Source organism: Phalacrocorax aristotelis, chromosome 14, assembly GCF_949628215.1.
Source record: "Phalacrocorax aristotelis chromosome 14, bGulAri2.1, whole genome shotgun sequence".
NCBI lineage: Eukaryota > Metazoa > Chordata > Aves > Suliformes > Phalacrocoracidae > Phalacrocorax > Phalacrocorax aristotelis.
Window position 1 is genome coordinate 5463870 of NC_134289.1, and position 19460 is coordinate 5483329.

Here is a 19460-nt window from a genome sequence, read left to right on the forward strand (position 1 = left end):
TAATTCTGATGGTCTTGCCTGAACCAGTAAAGAACACTTTGCTGAGTGTGATCTTGAGCACTGTCTCTGAGGGGTGCTCACTGACTGCAGTTAGTGGTATTACTGCAAGTATCTGGATGGACAGATTGCTTGCCATCACTTAGCAGCCCAGCAGAAGCATGCACCTTTTGTCAGCTATTTGCTAACAGGCTTACAGTTGACTTGTTTTTAAAGAAATTTTTTGGTTTTTTTTTTTTGGTGCTGGATAAAGTGCATGGATCCTCTAACTTTTTTTGAAAAATTACTTGTGGCTGAACTGTGTTTTTACCTTTCCCTATGCCTGAGCATACCTTTTTTGTAAGGATGTGCGTAAGTAGCAGTTACTCGACCGTAGCAGTCGGTAACTGATCAGCTAATGGTAATAACACCATTTACTTTGGGAGTCATCTGTGTGTGCTGAATAGAGTCTTGGAAGTATCTGCCTTCCAATAATTATGATGTTATGATATATCCTGACTTTGGTTCTTTGAATTGCTTCTCATTTGAATGTCTAAAATAACTGAAATACTGTGAATACTCCCATCTTTCTGCTTCTCTATTTGTGCGACTAAAAGGGCACTGTCTTTCATGTTTCATTGTTTGTGACAAATGTAATTATGGAAGAATATCCGCTTGATGGGAATTACAGTAAAATGGATGAAGTTGCATCAGACTATCATGCTGTCTACTGCATTTTAAGAAAGTTCTAACATCATGTTGCAGGAGCTGTCATCTTCTGCTGCTTGTACTCATAGCTCTTACCTGCCTAGGCTGCATCTCACAGCTCTGTTTTAGCATCATGGTTTTATACTTGTTCATCTGGCCATCCCAGCTTATGTCCAACTCATTTCTAAGTGGTGGGTCATATTTCAGACACTTCTGGCTTGTCTTTGCTCACACACTCACTCACAGAATCACAGAATGATTGGGGTTGGAAGGCACTTCTAGAGGTCATCTGGTCCAACCGTCTGGTTCAGGTGGGTCCAGCCATCTGCCCAGGACCATGTCTGGTCAGCTGTTGAAAATCTCCATGGGTGGAGAGTCCACAACCTTCCTGGTCAGCCTCTGCCACTGCGAAGTCACTCTCACAGTGAGTAAAATGTTCTCTGATGTTTAGACAGAACCTCCTGTGTCTCAGTTTGTGCCCATTGCCACTGGGCACCACTAAAAATAGTTTGGCTCCCTCTTCTTTGCACCCTCTCTTCAGGTGTTTATAAACACTGGTAAGATCCCTCCGAGCTTTTTTTTCCTCTAGCTTGAACAGTCCCAGCTTTTGCAGCCTTTCCTCATATGAGAGGTACTCTAGTCCCTTAACTCATTTTTGTCGCTCAAGTACCCAGAAGATATCCGTGTTGAAATGGTCCTATTTTCAGATTTAGGACTATTTGAGGTTTTGAAGTGTCTGAGGTGCTTGCAGGACACCCAAATCCGTATCACCATTTTCTTCTGGAAGCCACAATAGGAGAGAGACCTGGGCAAATAATCACATGTGGGGACCATGAACATACAGTTCAGCCTTGTGTTTATGGATGAGGGAAACATTACTTTAAACGTTTCTGAGGAGCTGCTGTGCTGTCAGAAGATTTTTTTTTTTTTTTTTTTTTTTTGTTCCCAACTTCTATTAAGTATTCGTGGTAATAGCACTGTCTGCTATCCTCAGCTAAGCTATCTCTCACTTCTCTCCTGATCCATTCAATTACCAACTCATAGGCTTACCGTTCAGTCCTGTCTGGTCTTCTCACAACTGAGTACTTTCACTCCTTCCTGACCAGCCAGCTGCTTTCTAATCTGTACCTCTGCTTTCCTGGTCAGTTTTGTTTGGACAAATTTTACTGTGCACCAAGAGGCTCTACTAGCAGGATATATAGAACTTAAAAAATGAAAAGTAGTTGGCTAGTGGCTAACACATACAATAGATAGCTGAGGCTAGTGACTGACTGAACAAAGTGTTAATGTATTTATTACCCCCAGTAATGCTGGCCAGACAGTTGTCAGTCATGTGGGAAAATGTTGGTGTCTGTTGCTCCTCCAAAACTGTGGCTCAGTTTTGGAGAGTTATCTTGCAAGTTCCTGGGCCTTTATATATATATATTCATATATATATTCATATATATATATATGAAAAGTTTATAACTTTTCATGTCAGTATCTTTTCGTATCTTTTCCTCTTAGATTTTTTGACTGCTAATTATTACTATCTCTACAGCTCCACTTCTGTGTTGTTCCTTATCTTGTGTGATGTTAGCTAACATATTTTCTTGCACCTTACCAAAAATTTTTTCCTGTGTAAAAATTTTATTAAAGTTGGTCAGAAAGTTCCAAAGTTACCAGGTTGCCAGTCAAACAGTGATGATGATAATTTTACTGTCTTGGGAAACAGTGTCTCCTGTTAAATCCTGAGGGACCAAGGTGGACAGCTCTACACTCGTACATCTTAATTGCAGAAAAAATTCTATTGTTTCATGCTTTCTTGTCTTATTAAGACATTGCATGTGTTGGCTTTCTGGCTTTGTGCAAACTTTTTTAAGAATCTGACAGTTATAATGGTCTGAATTAATACTACAGTGTACGCATTCCAAATACACTAAAAACATGTGATGTTAACTTTTACTTTTACAGCCTGAAAGATAACACGTCAAATTTAAGATATTTCAAACCAGTAATTGATGGGACAAACAGATGGTAGTTAAATACTGTGAAATAAAATGGAGACAGTTTCTTAGGTTATTCCTTGGCATAGCTTGTTCTCAGAAATTTGGAAAGTTCTCTATGTGCAGTTGCAAGAGAAATGAAAGGGTAAGGATTTTAGTTTTATGATAGTGCATATGTACTGTATTTCCCATGTCCTTATTAAGGCACAGTGAATTTCCAGAGCTAGTATCTTAAATTCCTACTAAAACTTCCCAAATTGCTATTAATTTATTAACATTTGTAGTAGTCACCTTCAAAAATACATCTGAAGTTATGCAGGCATGTAAGTAGGATTTTCTCTCGCCATTTACTTCCCTTTCCATCCAGGATTACTGGGCTCAAATCAGTGCTTTGAAACTTCTTCTGGTACTGAAAACAGTACTCATCTGGAGAGGTGTTTCTGTCCATTGTGGATGGGGAAATAAAAAAACCCTTAAAAATCAGTGGTTCTGTTTAATAATTGGGTTTTATTTCCTGTAGTTTTATTTGTTGTGGTGTGCTCAGCTATGGTGCATTATCTCACTAACTACTAGAGAGAAGTTCTAGTTTGCTGTCCTGACCACAAGAAACTGATTTTTACTGTCATGTTTTATGATGTAGCAGGTGCTAGAACCACATCTCAAGTTAGTGTGGTTTTTATTTATTTATGGAGTTTGTAAGCGTGTACTTAAGTGATTTGCACAAAGACTTTAACAAATGCAAGAGAAAAACCAGAGGGCACTATTCAAGATGGGTGTTACTGGAAAACTGATGAGTTTTAGTATATTGGAAGTATTCAGTGTTCTGAGAATCAGGCCAGTACTATCTCAGGTGCTGGTATTGGGGATTCTGTAGCAATTGGTAGGTTTATTTCACAGAATCACAGAGTGGTAGGGGTTGGAAGGGACCTGTGTTCCAACTTGTGCCTATTGCCCCTTGTCCTGTCATTGGGCACTATTGAAAAGAGCCTAGTCCCATCGTCCTGACACCCACCCTTTAGATATTTATAGGTATTGATGAGATCCCCCCATAGTCTTTTCTTCTCCAGGCTGAAGAAGCCCAAATCTCTCAACCTTTCCTCATAAGTGAGATGCTCCAGCCCTCTGATCATCTTGGTAGTTCAGCAACTCCGCTGGACTTGCTCCAGCAGTTCCACGTCCTTCTTAAACTGGGGGGCCCAAAACTGGACACAGTACTCCAGATGTGGTCTCACTAGGGCAGAGCAGAGGGGGAGGATAACCTCTCTCGATCTACCGGCCACACTTCTTTTAATGCAGCCCAGGATACCATTGGCTGCATTGGCCAAAAGGGTACATTGGTGGCTCATGGTCACCTTGCTGCCTGCCAGCACTCCAAGGTCCTTCTCAGCAGAGCCACTTTCCAGTAGTTCAGCCCCCAGCCTGTACTGGTACATGGGGTTCTTCCTCCCCAGGGGCAGGACCTTGCACTTGCTCTTGTTGAATTTCATGAGGTTCCCCTCGGCCCAGCTCTCCAGCCTGTCCACGTCTCGTTGGATGGCAGCACAGCCTTCTGGTGTATCAGCCACCCCTCCCAGCGTGGTATCATCAGCGAACTTGTTGAGGTTACACTCTGTCCCATCATCCAGGTCACTGATGAATCTGTTGAACAGGACTGGACCCAGCACAGACCCCTGGGGAACACCACTAGTGACAGGCCTCCATCCAGACTCTGCTCCGTTGATCACGACCCTCTGAGTTCTGTTGTTGAGGCAGTTCTCTGTCCACCTCACTGTCCTCTCATCCAACCCACACTTCCTTAGCTTGCCTGTGAGGATGCTATGGGAGACAGTGTCGAATGCCTTACTGAAGTCAAGATAGACAACATCCACTGCTCTCCCTTCATTGACCCAGCCAGTCGTGCCATCATAGAATGCTATCAGGTCGGTCAAGCATGATCTTCCCCTGGTGAATCCATGTTGACTACTTCTGATAACCTTCTGTAGCCTTTGATCAATATTTTTCTCAAATGCAGTTTCTAGTAAGAGCAGTAAAACTTGTTCATTCTCTGAATCCTGAGAAATGAAGTCCCATATAGAACCTGTCTGGCACACTCTGGTGCACCTGAATAGTTCTCACTCAACTCTGGTTGAAGGAGCACATAAAAGTCTATATCCATGTAGCTACAGGAAAGAAATACCTTATGTTTGTACGTATTTCTATGAATATGCATTAATTACTGACTATATGTATTTTGTACAAACCTTGTTGCCTATCTTTTGATTTGAGGACTCCAGAGCTTATAAAAACACATACTTGGTTCAGGTAGCAAAATTCTTTGCGTGACTTCAGCTTTGACTTAACTACCAGATACTCCGAAGTAGAAGTGCCAGTGCCAGCATTCCTGCATGAGGCCTGTCCAGACTTCTTGCCTTTGAGTAAAGCTATACAGTGCTAAGTCTACTGTGAATTTGATTTCAGAATGCAATAGTCTCCCCTTACTTTTGGTCAGAATTTGTAGAACAAAATGAAACAAATATTACATCTTCCTGCACACTCTCTTTCTGTGTAGAAAACCTCTTTGTTACAAATGACTGCTTGGAGAAACGTACCCCATTCTTATACCAAGACTTAGGTCATTTAGATATAGGTGGAACGAATATTGCAAATAAAGGATTTAACTCTGAAGCAATATAAAATTTTTTTAATTCCATATTTTTCTTTACTGTTGCATCCAAATCCAGGACATGCTTAAGGCAGTTGCAACAAAGGGCTGGCTTCATGAATGTTTAGTCTTTTAATAGCTACATTTACTAATGAAGTTTTCTAAGTTTAGTACAGCTGAAATGATTAATTTTTGTGACTTTTGATCCATCTTTAGTTTCTAAGCTGATACAGGGAGTTCAATGGGTCAAATGTTTGTTTCAAGCAGTTTGTGCTTGTGTGACAAGAGTGTTCCAGTGGTGTTCTGTGTAGAGTGAGTTCTCTCGAGGTTGTGCCATCACCAGCAAAGCTCCTCAGGTGATAATAGACTTTGAAATGCTTTCAGAAATTAGTTAAATGGCGTGTTTTTTCTCGGCAGAAGTCTAGGTGACAGAATGCTGAAAGTAAACTTATATGTTTGTCATTGTTATTGTTAAATTTCATTTGCAAAACTTCATGCTGGAGAGTAGTATATTGTCTGCTGGCACAGTTACTAGCTCTGTTGCATAGATTGCACATATTTTATGTCAGAGTCAGATATTTGAGTGTATGAGATTTTAATTCCATTAGATTTTCATTCCATTAACCTATATTTATAATGAGAAGAACAATTTTTGATTCCCTTCTGTGACCAGGGATTATTTAATAGCAAGGGCAGCAAAGTACATAGTAATGTAAAAAGCAGTGAGTAGAAAAGTTTGACATAGAGCCCCTGGCCTCATTGTGTACAGCTAAGAGTAATGGCATGATTGCCGAGGGAATTATTTCAGAATTAAATGATTCAGAAGAACAGAAAGGGAACATCATTCATAATATGGACCATTCTGCACGATCTGTAATAACTGACCTTCATTTCAAGGCATTAGGGCAATAAAGAGATGCTGAATTTATTGGCAATACTTGTGACTTGCCAAGTAACTGATTGGGTTTTAACTATTTTTTTTTTTTTTTTGGGTGTTGCAAACTAACCTAAGGGAATTTATGTCTTCATTTTGCAGGTCAAGCCTTAAAGGTATCAGCAGAAGCATTTACCAGTGATCCCTGCTGTCTGCCTAAGAGGCAGGCTGTTGTCCAAGCAGCACGATCTCTGCTTACAGCTGTCACGAGGCTTCTCATTCTGGCGGACATGGTTGATGTGGCATACTTACTGGAACATTTAACTGTGGTGAGTGGAATTTGACTTAACTCAGACTCCCTTTAGCCAGAGAAGTGTCTGCTGATGGTTGTTTCTGTCTTGAAAATTCTTTTTGTACTTGGAAATTACAGATCTTGTGCACCTAATATCTTGGCAATTGATAAAAGTGTAGATTCTAGATGAGATTTGTAGAACGTATCACAAAGTCTTCTAACTCAACATATTTGGTCTGGGGAAGCAGATGGTTATCCATACGAATATATTTTAACTTTTTAATTTTTTATTTCCTGTTTTCTTACTTGAATTGTTGTACTTCAGCTTTTTCTGCATGAAACCTTCTTGATATTTGTGGCAGTAGTAGGGAATAGTTTATTTGTAGAGAATCTTAAAGGTCAAGTTTTATGTAGATATTTATGGAGGGAAAGAACTGTGTAGGTAAGAGCTTAACTGTGTATTCAGGGCAGTTTGTGAGAGAGATCAACTAAAAGGAGAGGGAGGAGATATAGGAGAGAAGCCTTCAGCAACAATCCAGCTCCAGCTATATATTTGTACACTGCAGGCAGAAGACTGGAAAGTCCTAATGTTTGTAAAGCTTTAAAAGTTGTGCAGTAGAAAATAGTCTCTAAAAGGCAATTAATTTTTTCACTCAAGGGAATAATGTGTTTCGGAAGTGCGTATTGTAATAGTGCTATGTTTTGGGTCATCTCTTATTCCACTTGGCACTCTTTATACAGAAGGTATGGCCTCATTCTTCTCTTCTGATCTAATACTAACCAATGGTTGTGCCACTATTGCTGAATTAGGCAAAACGTCCACACTTCTGGTGTTCAACATCAAAATACTTTCCTGTCTACATAAACTGGAGTTCCTTTAATGTCAGCCATAGTGTCCCATGTGAGCAGGCTTTCTTCCTTTTTTGAACAGTGTGATTTTAATCTTCCCAGCATCATGTGTCTGACTGCAAAAATGTGTTTACAGAGTTTCTTCTCTGGCTACTTACTCCATTCGGTCTGGTGTATGTCTTTGACGTGAAGGGCAAGGAATTTTTCAATTTTTGTTTCCTTTTTTTGTCCCCTAATAACTTCAGTAATGTGTGACAGACTGATAAAAACTCAAAGTTCTATTGACTTCTTAATGTTTCAGGGCAGAGGTGAATAACTGGTGCCACCTCTCATAATGCCTCATGCCAGAGGAGGACCACTGATTATAGTGGACCATTGTGAAGCAAGTTCAGTTTGGTGAGGACAGGGGAATGAAAATTTAGCTCCCAGTTGGAGTAGGGACAGTACTTCATAATAAAACAATGTTGTGTGGTTTTCAGTGCTGTGTTTAAAACATCCAACTTTGACAATTGTTGGAGGTGCAGTACAGGCTAAACGAACACTGACTTACAGAAGCTTCTATGTTGTTATATATGTATGAAGTTTGTCAGCTGTAAGAGGAGTGGCCTCTGTCTTTTGTACTGTTTGGAAAATTTTCTGAAATTGTAGTATTTTTCATTGGTAGCCTATTACATTTTTGTAACCTCAAATGTTTTCAGTATGTTTTATGGGAGAGAACTAAAATTACGTAGTTTTCTTTCCTAGAGTTTCAGTATTTTTAAACAACTGTATAATTCACTTCATGATTTCTATTTGAAAATGAAAAGAAACAATAACTGAAAATCATAAAAAAATGCAAAGAATCATTCAAGAAAATCTCCAACACTGCAGACTGCAATTCAGTTTTCTTCTTCTTCCGTACTTCAATTTAGTTCTTCTAATAAGAGTGAGAACTGAATTCTTCAGTTAACTCTTAGAATAAATCAGTGTGGCATAACACTCTCCAAAATGCCTATCTAAAAAGTCTCACCCTAATCCTTAGAGGAAGGTGGTAAATTTTCCATATTTATTTAGTCTCTGCCCTGGCTGTTGAACGTGCCAACAGCAGTATTAGCTGTAATGGTGTCTTTTTATGTTGACATCTAATTAGGAAATCAGCTTTGAAGATAGAGTAATTTCAGCATATGCTACTGAACAGCCTTCAAATTATAACAACTTTTGGTCATGACTAACTGAGCCAGATTTAAATGCAATTAAATATTTTAATGAGTCTCAGCTTTGCTCTTTTCAAAGTCCTTAACTTTTATTATCATTTAAAACTCCCTTAGGAATTCAGTTTTTCCTCAGTGTGGACTTGCTCCAACAAAAAGACATTGTAGTCACACAGGGGCTGCAGCATAGAAAGTAGACCTTGTCTTTGTGTATCAGCTTTAATATTCTTGGTGTTTGCATGTTCATAGGATTTGCAAAGCAACTCTTTTAAAGTCAATAGCAGTTTTTCTTTGAATGTGTTCTAAAACTTTAATACTCTACCATTTTTTCCTCCTTTTCATGAAAAACATGGGTGTTACAGCTGTTATTAATCACCTGCAATGAGAAATTTCATTGCCCTTTATTTCCATAATTTTGAGGTCCATATTTGTCATAGAATAAAATGAAGAAATTTAAAGAACTGAGTCAAAATTAATTTTAAAAATAAAAAAAAAAACCCACAACCCCAAACCCAGAAGTAATAGTAGAATAAATGAAATGAAAATTCTAACCAAGGGAGTTCTATTGTTTGTATATATAAAATGAAAGAAAGTGGTCCAGCATCATCCAAGAACTCTGTAGAGTATTAATCAGATCCTACTCAATATGGAAGTGTTTCCTGGGGAATTATCTATTTATATATCTAATATTTTTCAAACCCATTTATCAAAGAGTACTGAAAGGTTTTAGTCTTCTTCACTCAGTAAAGCTGGTTAATTCCAACACTGACATTCAAAACATTTGAAACCATACTTCTACTGACAGAATGCAGTCTGGATCATTAATCTTTAATTTCCTCTCTAATCGGTGAATAAAAGTAGAAAGGAAACAATGACAATATGACCAACTGCCACATAAAGCCTTGTCCCATGTTACCTGTCACATCTGCCATTCTAAGTATATCTAGGAGAAAAGGTAAAGCTCAGCTACCTCCTTCCAGTTCATGTAGTCTTAAAGAGGGTTGTCTTCTGTACATTTTACTTAGTCTTCGGACTGTTTTTGACTTTTATGTAATAAAATCTTTATATAAAACAGAGTATAATGCTGAAAATATGGAATGTTTTTGTCACAAAAATATTGAAATGCAACTTTTAAACTAGAAATTATAGGTCAGTCTGTTTGGAAGAATTTCATAAACCTGGTATTAATTTCACTCCAAACATCCAAAGACATATCATTGTCAACATGAAATTAGCTTTTTTGAAATTTTGCTAATAAAGTGGAGAGAATTTTGGTTGTTTTATGGATTCTATAGAATCTTCACCCAGCAAAATGGGTATCAAATAATGCATATTAGAATCCAGTACAAATTCTCAACGACTGATCATGTTCTGGCACAGTACGCTTCTAGCCATTTGTGGAATTTACAGCCTTATAAGAGTATGATGGTGTGGTGCAAACAGCGAGCTCATTTTAGAGTTGACTGAGAAAATAAACTACATCACACTGATAAGAAAGGTTTTGCTTCTTTAAACGACTTAACATTTTTTTAAAACAAGGAACAGTTTAAATAAACAGCTGCTTGCATATCTGATTTTCCATGCTTATTTTAGAGTTTGAAGTCTCTAATCAAAAATCTGAGTTGTGAAAAATGTAGTCAGACTAGGGGCTATATCATGTATTACCAGCCTCATTCATTATGGTTAATAATGCTCAATATTATTTAATTGAGTGAGTTAACAGACTAATGGAATTGCTTGAATTTATTGATCAGAGGAGAACAGCAAGAGGGTAACAAGTTCTGAGAATTTCATTCAAAGCGCATTGGCAAGCTGTCTTTCTCTAATCTATTTCAGATCATGCTGAGCAAACATGTTTTACCTGCCTTTTTTCCTGTTTTGTCATGCTTGTAGATTTACTGTTTAAGTCTTCATATTTTTCATGAGTGCCTCAGTGTGATCTTTATAAAATGCTTGCTTAGAGTTATTTAAAATTCTTACTAGGGAAAAAAAAGAGTGGCTACAGATAAGAATCAACTTGTGAACTTGGGCCCTGTGGGCATAGTGCTGTCTGTTTCTCCCTTCCCTGCAGAGTATTATTTGGCATTAAAAATGTCTTGAACAGGAGAAAAACAGTGTGGTTACATAAAAGTAGAGGTAAGTCATCTCAGGCTTACCTACGCTTCAGATTTAGGTATTCAGTTGGACTTGCATAACTCTGCTTAAACTAGAATTTGACTTGTTCCCTGCATTACCTTCTGACCGCTTTGGTATCGCGGTATCATGCAGTAAAACATTACAAAATGGAAAAAGGGCAAAAAAGAACTCGGGCTACCCTGGGAGTACAGGGCTAGGTTGTGAAACTGAAAATGATCAGAATCTTCCCACCTTCCTTTTGGTGGGCAGGGGTCACTCCCATAGCAAGAGAAATCTCTGCAAGTAAAGGGTGTTAAGGTAACAGGAGTCTTTGGGAGAGGATTTGGCTTCTCCTTTAGGTCATAATCATCTTTATTTTCTCATCAACCAGCAGAAATGGATTCTTGCTACCAATCTGAGGTCAGTATACGCCACATGGAATGCACTTGTTTGTAGTCAGGGCTGCAGTGTTTATCATTGCACTCTGCAAAGTCTGTGGCAGCCTGCAATGGGCAATAAATGACAGAGGAAAAGCAGCTCTTCAAGAATTCCTTCTAAGCGTTGGACTTTTCAAAGTGAACATCTTGAGTGCAACAGGAACCTCAATCCACTTCCGTTCTTGGTGTAGTGGCCTCATGACTGTGGCTGTGTACTCCCTAATGACTCCTGGCTTTACAACACCTAGGGCTTCCCTTGAAACAACCCTATTCTTAATGACTCTCTTCTAACAAACTGTTGCTAAGGAACGGACTCCCCAGTCACTGCAGTTCTGTTTATATAATATCTGGTTTTGGTCTTAGCATGGGAATCACAAAAAAAAAAAAAAGCAGCATTATCCTTTTCTTGCCTGTCAGCACCAGTCTTTGAAGGGACCTTACTGGGCCAGCTTCAGGTACTACTGTTCTAGAATTTCTTTGAAGTGAGCAAGCCTGAAGGCTCCTGAACCTGTTTTACCAGAGCACAAGAAAAACCAAATGGAATATAGTGGCTGTATTTCCAAGAAAAAAGACACAACAGCTGGGTTAAAAACACACTTAAATGAAAAGGTTTGAAAACAAATCTTATCCTTGCTTCTTGGCAGTGTAGACCCTCCCTTTCAGTCTTATTTCTAGTTCAGTGCCTCTCAGCAGGTTCATGTTGTCTTTATGTGTATTGAAAACTTTCCTTTGCTGTCACATCTAAGACTTAGGTGTGGGTCAGCTCCCTCGGGAATTTCTACTCAGGAATTTCCTGGTTTTGCTTCTGCTGCAGGCACCTTGTCTGCTGTCTTTCACTATTTCCTGTCCTACCTAGTATCCTAGAAGGGTCTCCATGAGCAAAGTATGCTTGGTAGATTTGAGAGAGGATAATTTCCGTTTCTTCCAGAGTGTATAAATGATTTAGAGTACAGTAGGAGCAGAGCCTCACCCTTAGTGGTGGCAGGGCAGATAAATACACATCCTTCCTCCCTACTGCTCAGCCACTGCCTTTTTAATAGAGTCATGGCTCAGCTCACAATAGCAAAGGAAAATCATGCCCATCTACCGCATTCTAGCGGGGGGAAAAAAAAAAAAAAAAGAAAGCAACAGGAGGTCTTGAAAACTGTGCATGTAGGGGTGCGTAGACAGACGTGGGAAGGGAGGATATAAACTTTTTTTATTATGAATTTAGAAAAAGAGTTAAGGAAGAGATTCCTAAAGCTGGGAAAAGCTGCCTTTGATGACAGTGGTGTCTGTCTGTATCCCTGAGATGATGAGAGAACAGAAGCAGCAACTTGTCAGTTACACAAACCAGGAGAAAATAGTGATGAAAAAAAATTTATCTGGATTCACTTGGTCCTAAGCTTTATACAAACTGCACAACCCGGGTGTAAGGGGAGGGGGAGTGAAAGAAGTAGGGCTTATTTTGAATGGATAAGGCTTTCTTTAAGTAAGATGGATTTTTTTCTGCTTTGGCTTAACATACATAGTATGAAAGAGATTTGTATACTAATTTTTTGAAAAAAATAACTAACTGTAGGGTTGTGAGGTAATTTCTGAATGAAATAAGTTTTAATCATAAAGCTTGGGAAGATCTATGATACAAAGGTGGTTTGTGGCAGGGGTTAACACGGAATGCTTGAAGTTGCCAGAAGTACAACTGAGTTTGAGAAATCTGCATTATGTCTGGTGATGAAGTTTGAAAATTATTTGGAGAAAGTTGGAATGTGGGATATTAGAATAGCAGACACCTATTTTAAATTACTATTTGGACTACGTAAATGCCAGCATGCTTCAAGCAGTGACTAGGACTCCATTGCAGTAGACTCTCTTTGAACCTATCAGGAAAAAAATTGCTAAATTGTTTCCTTCTGAGTAGTTATTACTGTGTTTTGCTTCTACAGCAACACTTACTTAACACTGAAGTGCAGTGCTTATAAGAGAATTATATGGAAGTGACACTCTGAAATTTCTTGTTATGAGCGTTAATCTTGGAACGCAAATTCTAGTTGGTAAAATAACCTTGGAAAATCAGTTTCTGTTGGGAGATTATTTATTGGTATTGCAGTAATGAAGTCAGTGTAATGTAGAGTGGCTTGTCTGATCAACAATTACTTGTATCTCAAGTGTGCACAGATCATTCTGACCTAGACAAATTTGTTTTATAACCCATTCTCGCTTTGGGAGGCAAAAATGAGGAAATGCATGCAAGACAAACAGTATCTGCTTTATCATCAAAATGCATGTCTTCAGACCTTCTTAAAATGAGAGCAAATTAATCTGATATTTTCTGAATGGAAAAAGCTGTATGACCTACTCTCCATAAACCCCTACAAAGAGGCACATTATCCATTCCATTGCAGCAAAATACTGGGAGAGCAACTATTTTCTCATAAGTATGTGTGTTCAGTAATTGGAATTTAAGAGAGGTTTTGAAAGTGTTTTTGTTTTCAACCCTATCTCCTGGTGATTTAAATTAGTACGTTTAGTATAATTTTGTCTTTTAAAGAAGTAATAAGTTATTAAAACAGGAAGGTATTTAATTAATGGCTTCCTTAGGTCAGCATGGGAATAAAATCTGCTTCTCATCTTTAATTCAACTCATATTAATCCATATGAAAATAAAGAGAAATGGTTCACAAATTGACAAAATAGTCCAGTGTTATTTTGGCACCCTGCACGGTGGAAGGTAATGATATTGATATTCTGAAAGACAAATACTCAGAGCAATTTCTCCTTATTCTTGAAAAACGGACTCACTTTTTGCAGCATTGGCCCTAAATCTGAACCAAGTATGTAGAAGGAGACCAAGTAAAGGATGTGCAGCAGGCCATTTGATCACATCACCCTTACTTAGCTAGACTCCCAGGCAAATGGCATTAAAGGTATGTGGTTTGTCAAATGGCATCATTCACAAACTGAAAAAGCAGTCTGCTGCCTCCCATGCCTTTTTCTGTTTATAAGGAGATTGTAAGGTTATTACCAGGAATAAGACTTTGTAATCAATTTTTAGTGATGTCTCCTCCCTCCCACATCTTTGAACTGTAAGCAATGAAGTACTTTACAGTGCATGTTTGTAAATCTCACATTGCTGAGGCCTGGCCTTTTGTTTAGCTGACAAGTCATTAATTTTCATGGCACATACTGAGGTTTCCAGGCTTGTCAAGGGACTGGCGTTAAACTTGGAGAGAATTTTGTCCACCTCAGACCAAACAAGCTCAAACTCATCTAGTGCAGAGCTATTTCCTTAGGATTCCATAAAGGGTGCTGTGAAGTGCAGCTGCTAAGTTATGTTACCAAAATGTGATAATTAAACTAGACTTCAAAAATCAGACAGAAACTGCCTTTAATATCATTACTTATTCCACAAATACTCATATTATGAATCAGTTTTCTTGCAACAGCTAATCATGGTAGCAACAGTAAATGGTGACCTTAACCTTTTACAGAAAGGTGCAGAACTGACTACAACGTGAAGAGACTTTTAAGTCTTTATTAAATTGGATAAATTAATTTGAATTAAGATAAAGCATAGTAAATTTTAACTTAGGTAGTGTCAAAATTTTAGTATGATTTCTGGTTGAAACATTATGCAACCACTCGGTTTATACCTCAGCCTCTTTGAACTCATTGCCTCATTTCCATCACATATGACAGAAGATCAGAAGTTGCAAGGTTCCTGAAAATAGGTAGATGGATAGTGTAGAAAAATCCAAACAGGCTACATCAGGAGCTAAAAAGACATCAGAGAATTCTCAGCCCTTATAAACAACTTTACTTCAGGAGAAACTTCAGTCAGAGATCACATCTCTTCTTTGACATTACAGTGAATAAACTGTGAGAAGGAAATTTAGTCCTGATGCTTACAGTTATACTTACTAATTAGATAAACCACAATCATTGTCTGAGAGGAGGTTGCAGGACTCTACCATACTAATCAGGGCATCACAGTTATGAAGAGGGCATATTAAGAACATTCTTCTGGTCCATCCACCTTTGGGACCTTCCTAACTTTCAGAGTTTTAATGGTATTTGTTGCTTCAAGATACCTGAAATGGGACTGTGAGAGTTGCTCCACTTAGTTTAAGACATCCATTGTGTGTTGGCTTTCCAGTCAGATAAGCATGCAACCTTCATTCAGCAATACCTTATGGTGCCCGTTCAGAGCATAGTGTCTGGTGTGTCGTAGTGCCACGGTGCTTGGCTCTAGTTTTACAGTTGTTGATTTTGGGCTTTTTGATTGTGAAATTAATGTTGATATGTTCATTAATGTAATGTGGTAATCTTGTGTTTTGAAAAGTTGTAAAGTGTCTATGCAATATCTGTGCTATGGAGTTATCTACGGTAACTTGACAAACAAAAGCAGCTCTTCAGAATTGTTGAACACCAAGGTGAGCAACTCCAGGTCCAGCGTGATCAGCAGCGGAGTGCTCTGGTATGGTGCACAGGGGGATTTCCTGAACTGGGGGAACCTCATGGGTAGCTGAGAGCCACCAGGAGCCCACAGCTGGCGTGACAGTGGCTGATGAGACCTGTCTGGGGCCAGGAGCAACAGTGGCCCTTAGGGAGCACTGGTGACCAGGAGTGCTGGGAATTAACACGGCATGGAGTGTCAGCAAGGGCATGGTGCGGTGGTTTGCAGAGTGGGGCGTGCAGGAAGGGCGCTGAAGCTCTGTCAGCTCAACCAGGGAGCAATTATGTCCACACAGCAGAAAGCCATGGCCTCACTAAGCTCTGCCTTTCTTCACCGAAAGGGTTGTTAAGGCTGCCCAGGGAAGGGGTTGAGTCACCATCCATGGGGATTTTTAAAAGAGGTGTAGATGTGGTGCTTATAGATATGGTTTAGTGGTGGACATGGCAGTGCTAGGTTAACAGTCAGACTTGATGATCTTAGAGGTCTTTTACAACCTAAACAATTCTATGAATGTATTCTATCATTTCTTCTCTACTTGTGGTTCAGCTTTCCTCAGAGGAAAAGTCAGTCCAGGTAGTTACCCCGCAGTGCCACAGAGCACAAAAGTAGTACAGGAATGCTACTTCTCAACTTACTTTGAACATAGTTTCTGGACTTTGAAAAAGTGACAGGCGAAAAAGAGCTTCTATGGATCTTTTATGATTATTTACATTTGGTCGTTGGTGAGAGAAAGGAAAAAAAAAAGTTCTGGAGTACAAGTATTTCTTTTCACCTCTATACAGTAAAAGTGCCAGTGAGAGGGGTTTTCTTGCCATTCACCCCAAAACAGTGGTTCACATTGATAGCAGAATTATACAGAAAGATTCAGATGTGGTTTTAACTTTAAAACATGTTCTGATAACCTTTGTATGTCCAAGGCAGATCTTTCTGATTTCCTATTGATGGCAGTGAAAAAAGCATATATATGTTTTCTTAAAATTTCTTGTTTGTTTTTTATTTACTTTTGAGTTAAATTTTCAAAAAGGTTTATTCCCTTGCATCTAGACAGAGTTCTTCTAAATGGATGTTCTGGCCATTCCCCATGTATTTTATTGAAGTATATTGCCCTTATAGTTAGACATTTGGTTCGTATTTACTCATACTCACATGCTGGCTCTTACGTCTTTTTCCAGAGAACCAAATGCATTATTAATGTTTGGGTTGCTTCAGGACATAAGGAAGTGAGTGAGCTTGCTAGTACCATACCTGCCAAAGGAAGAATTGAAGCCAAGGGATTAAATACATCTTTAAGAGGATGGTGGTGACGATGATTCTACAACTGTAGAACTTTACTGTAGTCCAACATGTTGATGATAAAAAACCGAAAAAGATGCTTAGAAAAAGACTGTAACTTGTGTCCAGTTAGTGAATTTGGGAATCATTAGAGATCTTTTCTCTGTATTACTCAACCCTATAACAGGGTGCAGCAGCTTTGGGGTAATTTCTGGAGGAGTGTGTCATGGTTTGGAGCTGAGAGTATGTGATGAACTTCTACAGATAGATTATGAGCAGTTTCTTACACACTTATAAAGAGGGAACACTATAGATAGCTTTTGGTCAGCTTAAACTGTACTCAGGTATTGCTTGCAGATGTAATTAAATTACTTCCACCTAATGGGGATACACTGGAGTGCGAATAGGTGAAAGCAAGCATTGCAAATTCAAAGCTTTCAGAGCAATTCTGGAGCAGAGATAAAACCTGAAAACAACAGAACCTACAAAAGGTGAAAGATAATGAAGTCAAACAGAAAAGAATAGAGTGTCTTGTGGTTTTGTCTTAGCATTCGGACCAGTTATCCCCAGGGTATTCAGCCCCCTGAGCTAGAAGGCAGGGACGAGGAGTGGGATAAAACTCCCATAATCCAGGAGGAAGCAGTTTACAACTGGCTGCACCACCTAGACACTCACAAGTCCATGGGGCCGGATGGGATCCACCCAAGAGTACCGAGGGAGCTGGTGGAGGAGCTCGCCAAGCCACTCTCCATCATTTATCAGCAGTCCTGGTTAACAGGGGAGGTCCCAGATGACTCGAGGCTTTCTGATGTGATGCCCGTCTACAAAAAGGGCTGCAAAGAGGATCCAGGGAACTACAGGCCTGTCAGCCTGACTTTGGTACCGGGGAAGGTTATGGAGCGATAAATCTTGAGTGAGCTCACTAGGCAAGTGCAGGACAACCAGGGGTTCAGGCCCAGTCAGCATGGCTTCATGAAAGGCAGGTCCTGCCTGACCAATCTGATCTGCTTCTATGACAGGGTGACCTGCCTAGTGGATGAGGGAAAGGCTGGGGATGCTGTCTACCTGGACTTCTGTAAAGCCTTTGACACTGTCTCCCACAGCATCCTCCTAGAGGAGCTGGCGGCTCATGGCTTGGACGGGTGTACTCTTCACTGGGTAAAAAACTGGCTGGATGGCTGGGCCCAGTGAGTTGTGGTGAATAGAGCCAAATCTATTTGGCGGCTGGTCAGGAGCGGGGTTCCCCAGGGCTCAGTGTTGGGGCCAGTTGTCTTTAATATTTTTATCAATGATCTGGATGAGGGGATCGAGTGCACCCTCAGTAAGTTTGCAGATGACACCAAGTTGGGCAGGAGTGTTGATCTGCTCAAGGGTAGGAAGGCTCTACAGAAGGATCTGGACAGGCTGGATCAATGTGCTGAGGCCAATTGTATGAGGTTTGACAAGGCCAAGTGCCGGGTCCTGCACTTGGGTCACACCAACCCCATGCAACGCTACAGGCTTGGGGAAGAGTGACTGGAAAGCTGTGCGGTGGAGAAGGACCTGTGGGTGCAGGGTGACAGTCGGCTGAATGTGAGCCAGCAGTGCCCAGGTGGCCAAGGAGACCAACAGCATCCTGGCTTGTGTCAGCAGTGGCGTGGCCAGCAGGGGCAGGGCAGTGATTGTGGCCCTGTGCTTGGCACTGGTGAGGCCGCACCTGGAATCCTGTGTTCATTTTTGTGCCCCTCAGTACAAGAGGGACATTGAGGTGCTGTAGCGTGTCCAGAGAAGGGCAACGAGGCTGGTAAAGGGTCTGGAGCCCAAGTCTGATGGGGGGCAGCTGAGGGAGCTGGGGGTGTTTAGTCTGGAGAAGAGGAGGCTGAGGGGAGACCTCATCGCTCTCTACAACTATCTGAAAGGAGGTTGTAGCGAGGTGGGTGTTTGTCTCTTCTCCCAAGTAACGAGTAATGGGACGAGAGGAAATGGCCTCAGGGTGCATCGGGGAGGTTTAGATTGGATATTAGGAGAAATGCCTTCCCTGAAAGAGTGGTCAGGCATTGGAAGAGGCTGCCCGGAGAGGTGGTGGAGTCACCATCAGTGAGGGTATTCAAAGAACGTGTAGGCGTGGCACTTCAGGGCACGGTTTAGGAAGCCTGGGGGTGTTGGGTTGACGGTTGCACTTGATGAGCTTAGAGGTCTTCTCCAGCCTTAATGATTCTATGATTCATGTTCTGTCACCTGTGATGTTACAGAATTCAGTGAAGTATACTTTGGGTGAGAAAGCTTTTTTCTATATTTTGGTAGCAAATAATTCAAATGCAACTAGGAAATCTCCAGTTGAACTCTAGTGGTGCTGAATGAGGTATAGTAAAATAAATTACAATTAGATATAGACATTGCCTTAACTTGCTTCTTGGTTATGAAAGCAGCGAGACTGAAATAAAGGCTGCAACGTGGCAAATGACAAGTGCTAACTTGCCTGAAGATTCCAGGATGTATTTTTGTGTTTTAAATCATCAGCTGAAATCCACTGCATCTGCTGCTTATCCCCAAAGAGGAATTACCTAGTGGCTGTTCTACAGTGTATGCAACTTTGGCTTGATCTCAGTCAAATGCCCACAGAATGAGTCACAGTGAGGAGCAGTCTGCATCCACAGTTGGCCCTAGCTGTCCATTCTGTTGTCAGCTTTTTAAAGAGGGACTGCAG

At 40.2% G+C, this 19460-nt stretch overlaps 1 protein-coding gene across 6 annotated transcripts in view; it reads left to right on the top strand.

Annotated features, from left to right (window-relative positions):
- CTNNA3 (catenin alpha 3) overlaps window positions 1-19460 on the top strand; it is a 562887-nt gene that overhangs the window by 43291 nt on the left and 500136 nt on the right. For all 6 annotated transcript variants that reach the window (XM_075109794.1, XM_075109793.1, XM_075109796.1 and 3 more), the window contains one exon: window positions 6347-6513. In XM_075109794.1, the coding sequence (XP_074965895.1) occupies window positions 6347-6513 (167 nt within the window). The remainder of the gene's footprint in view (window positions 1-6346; window positions 6514-19460) is intronic.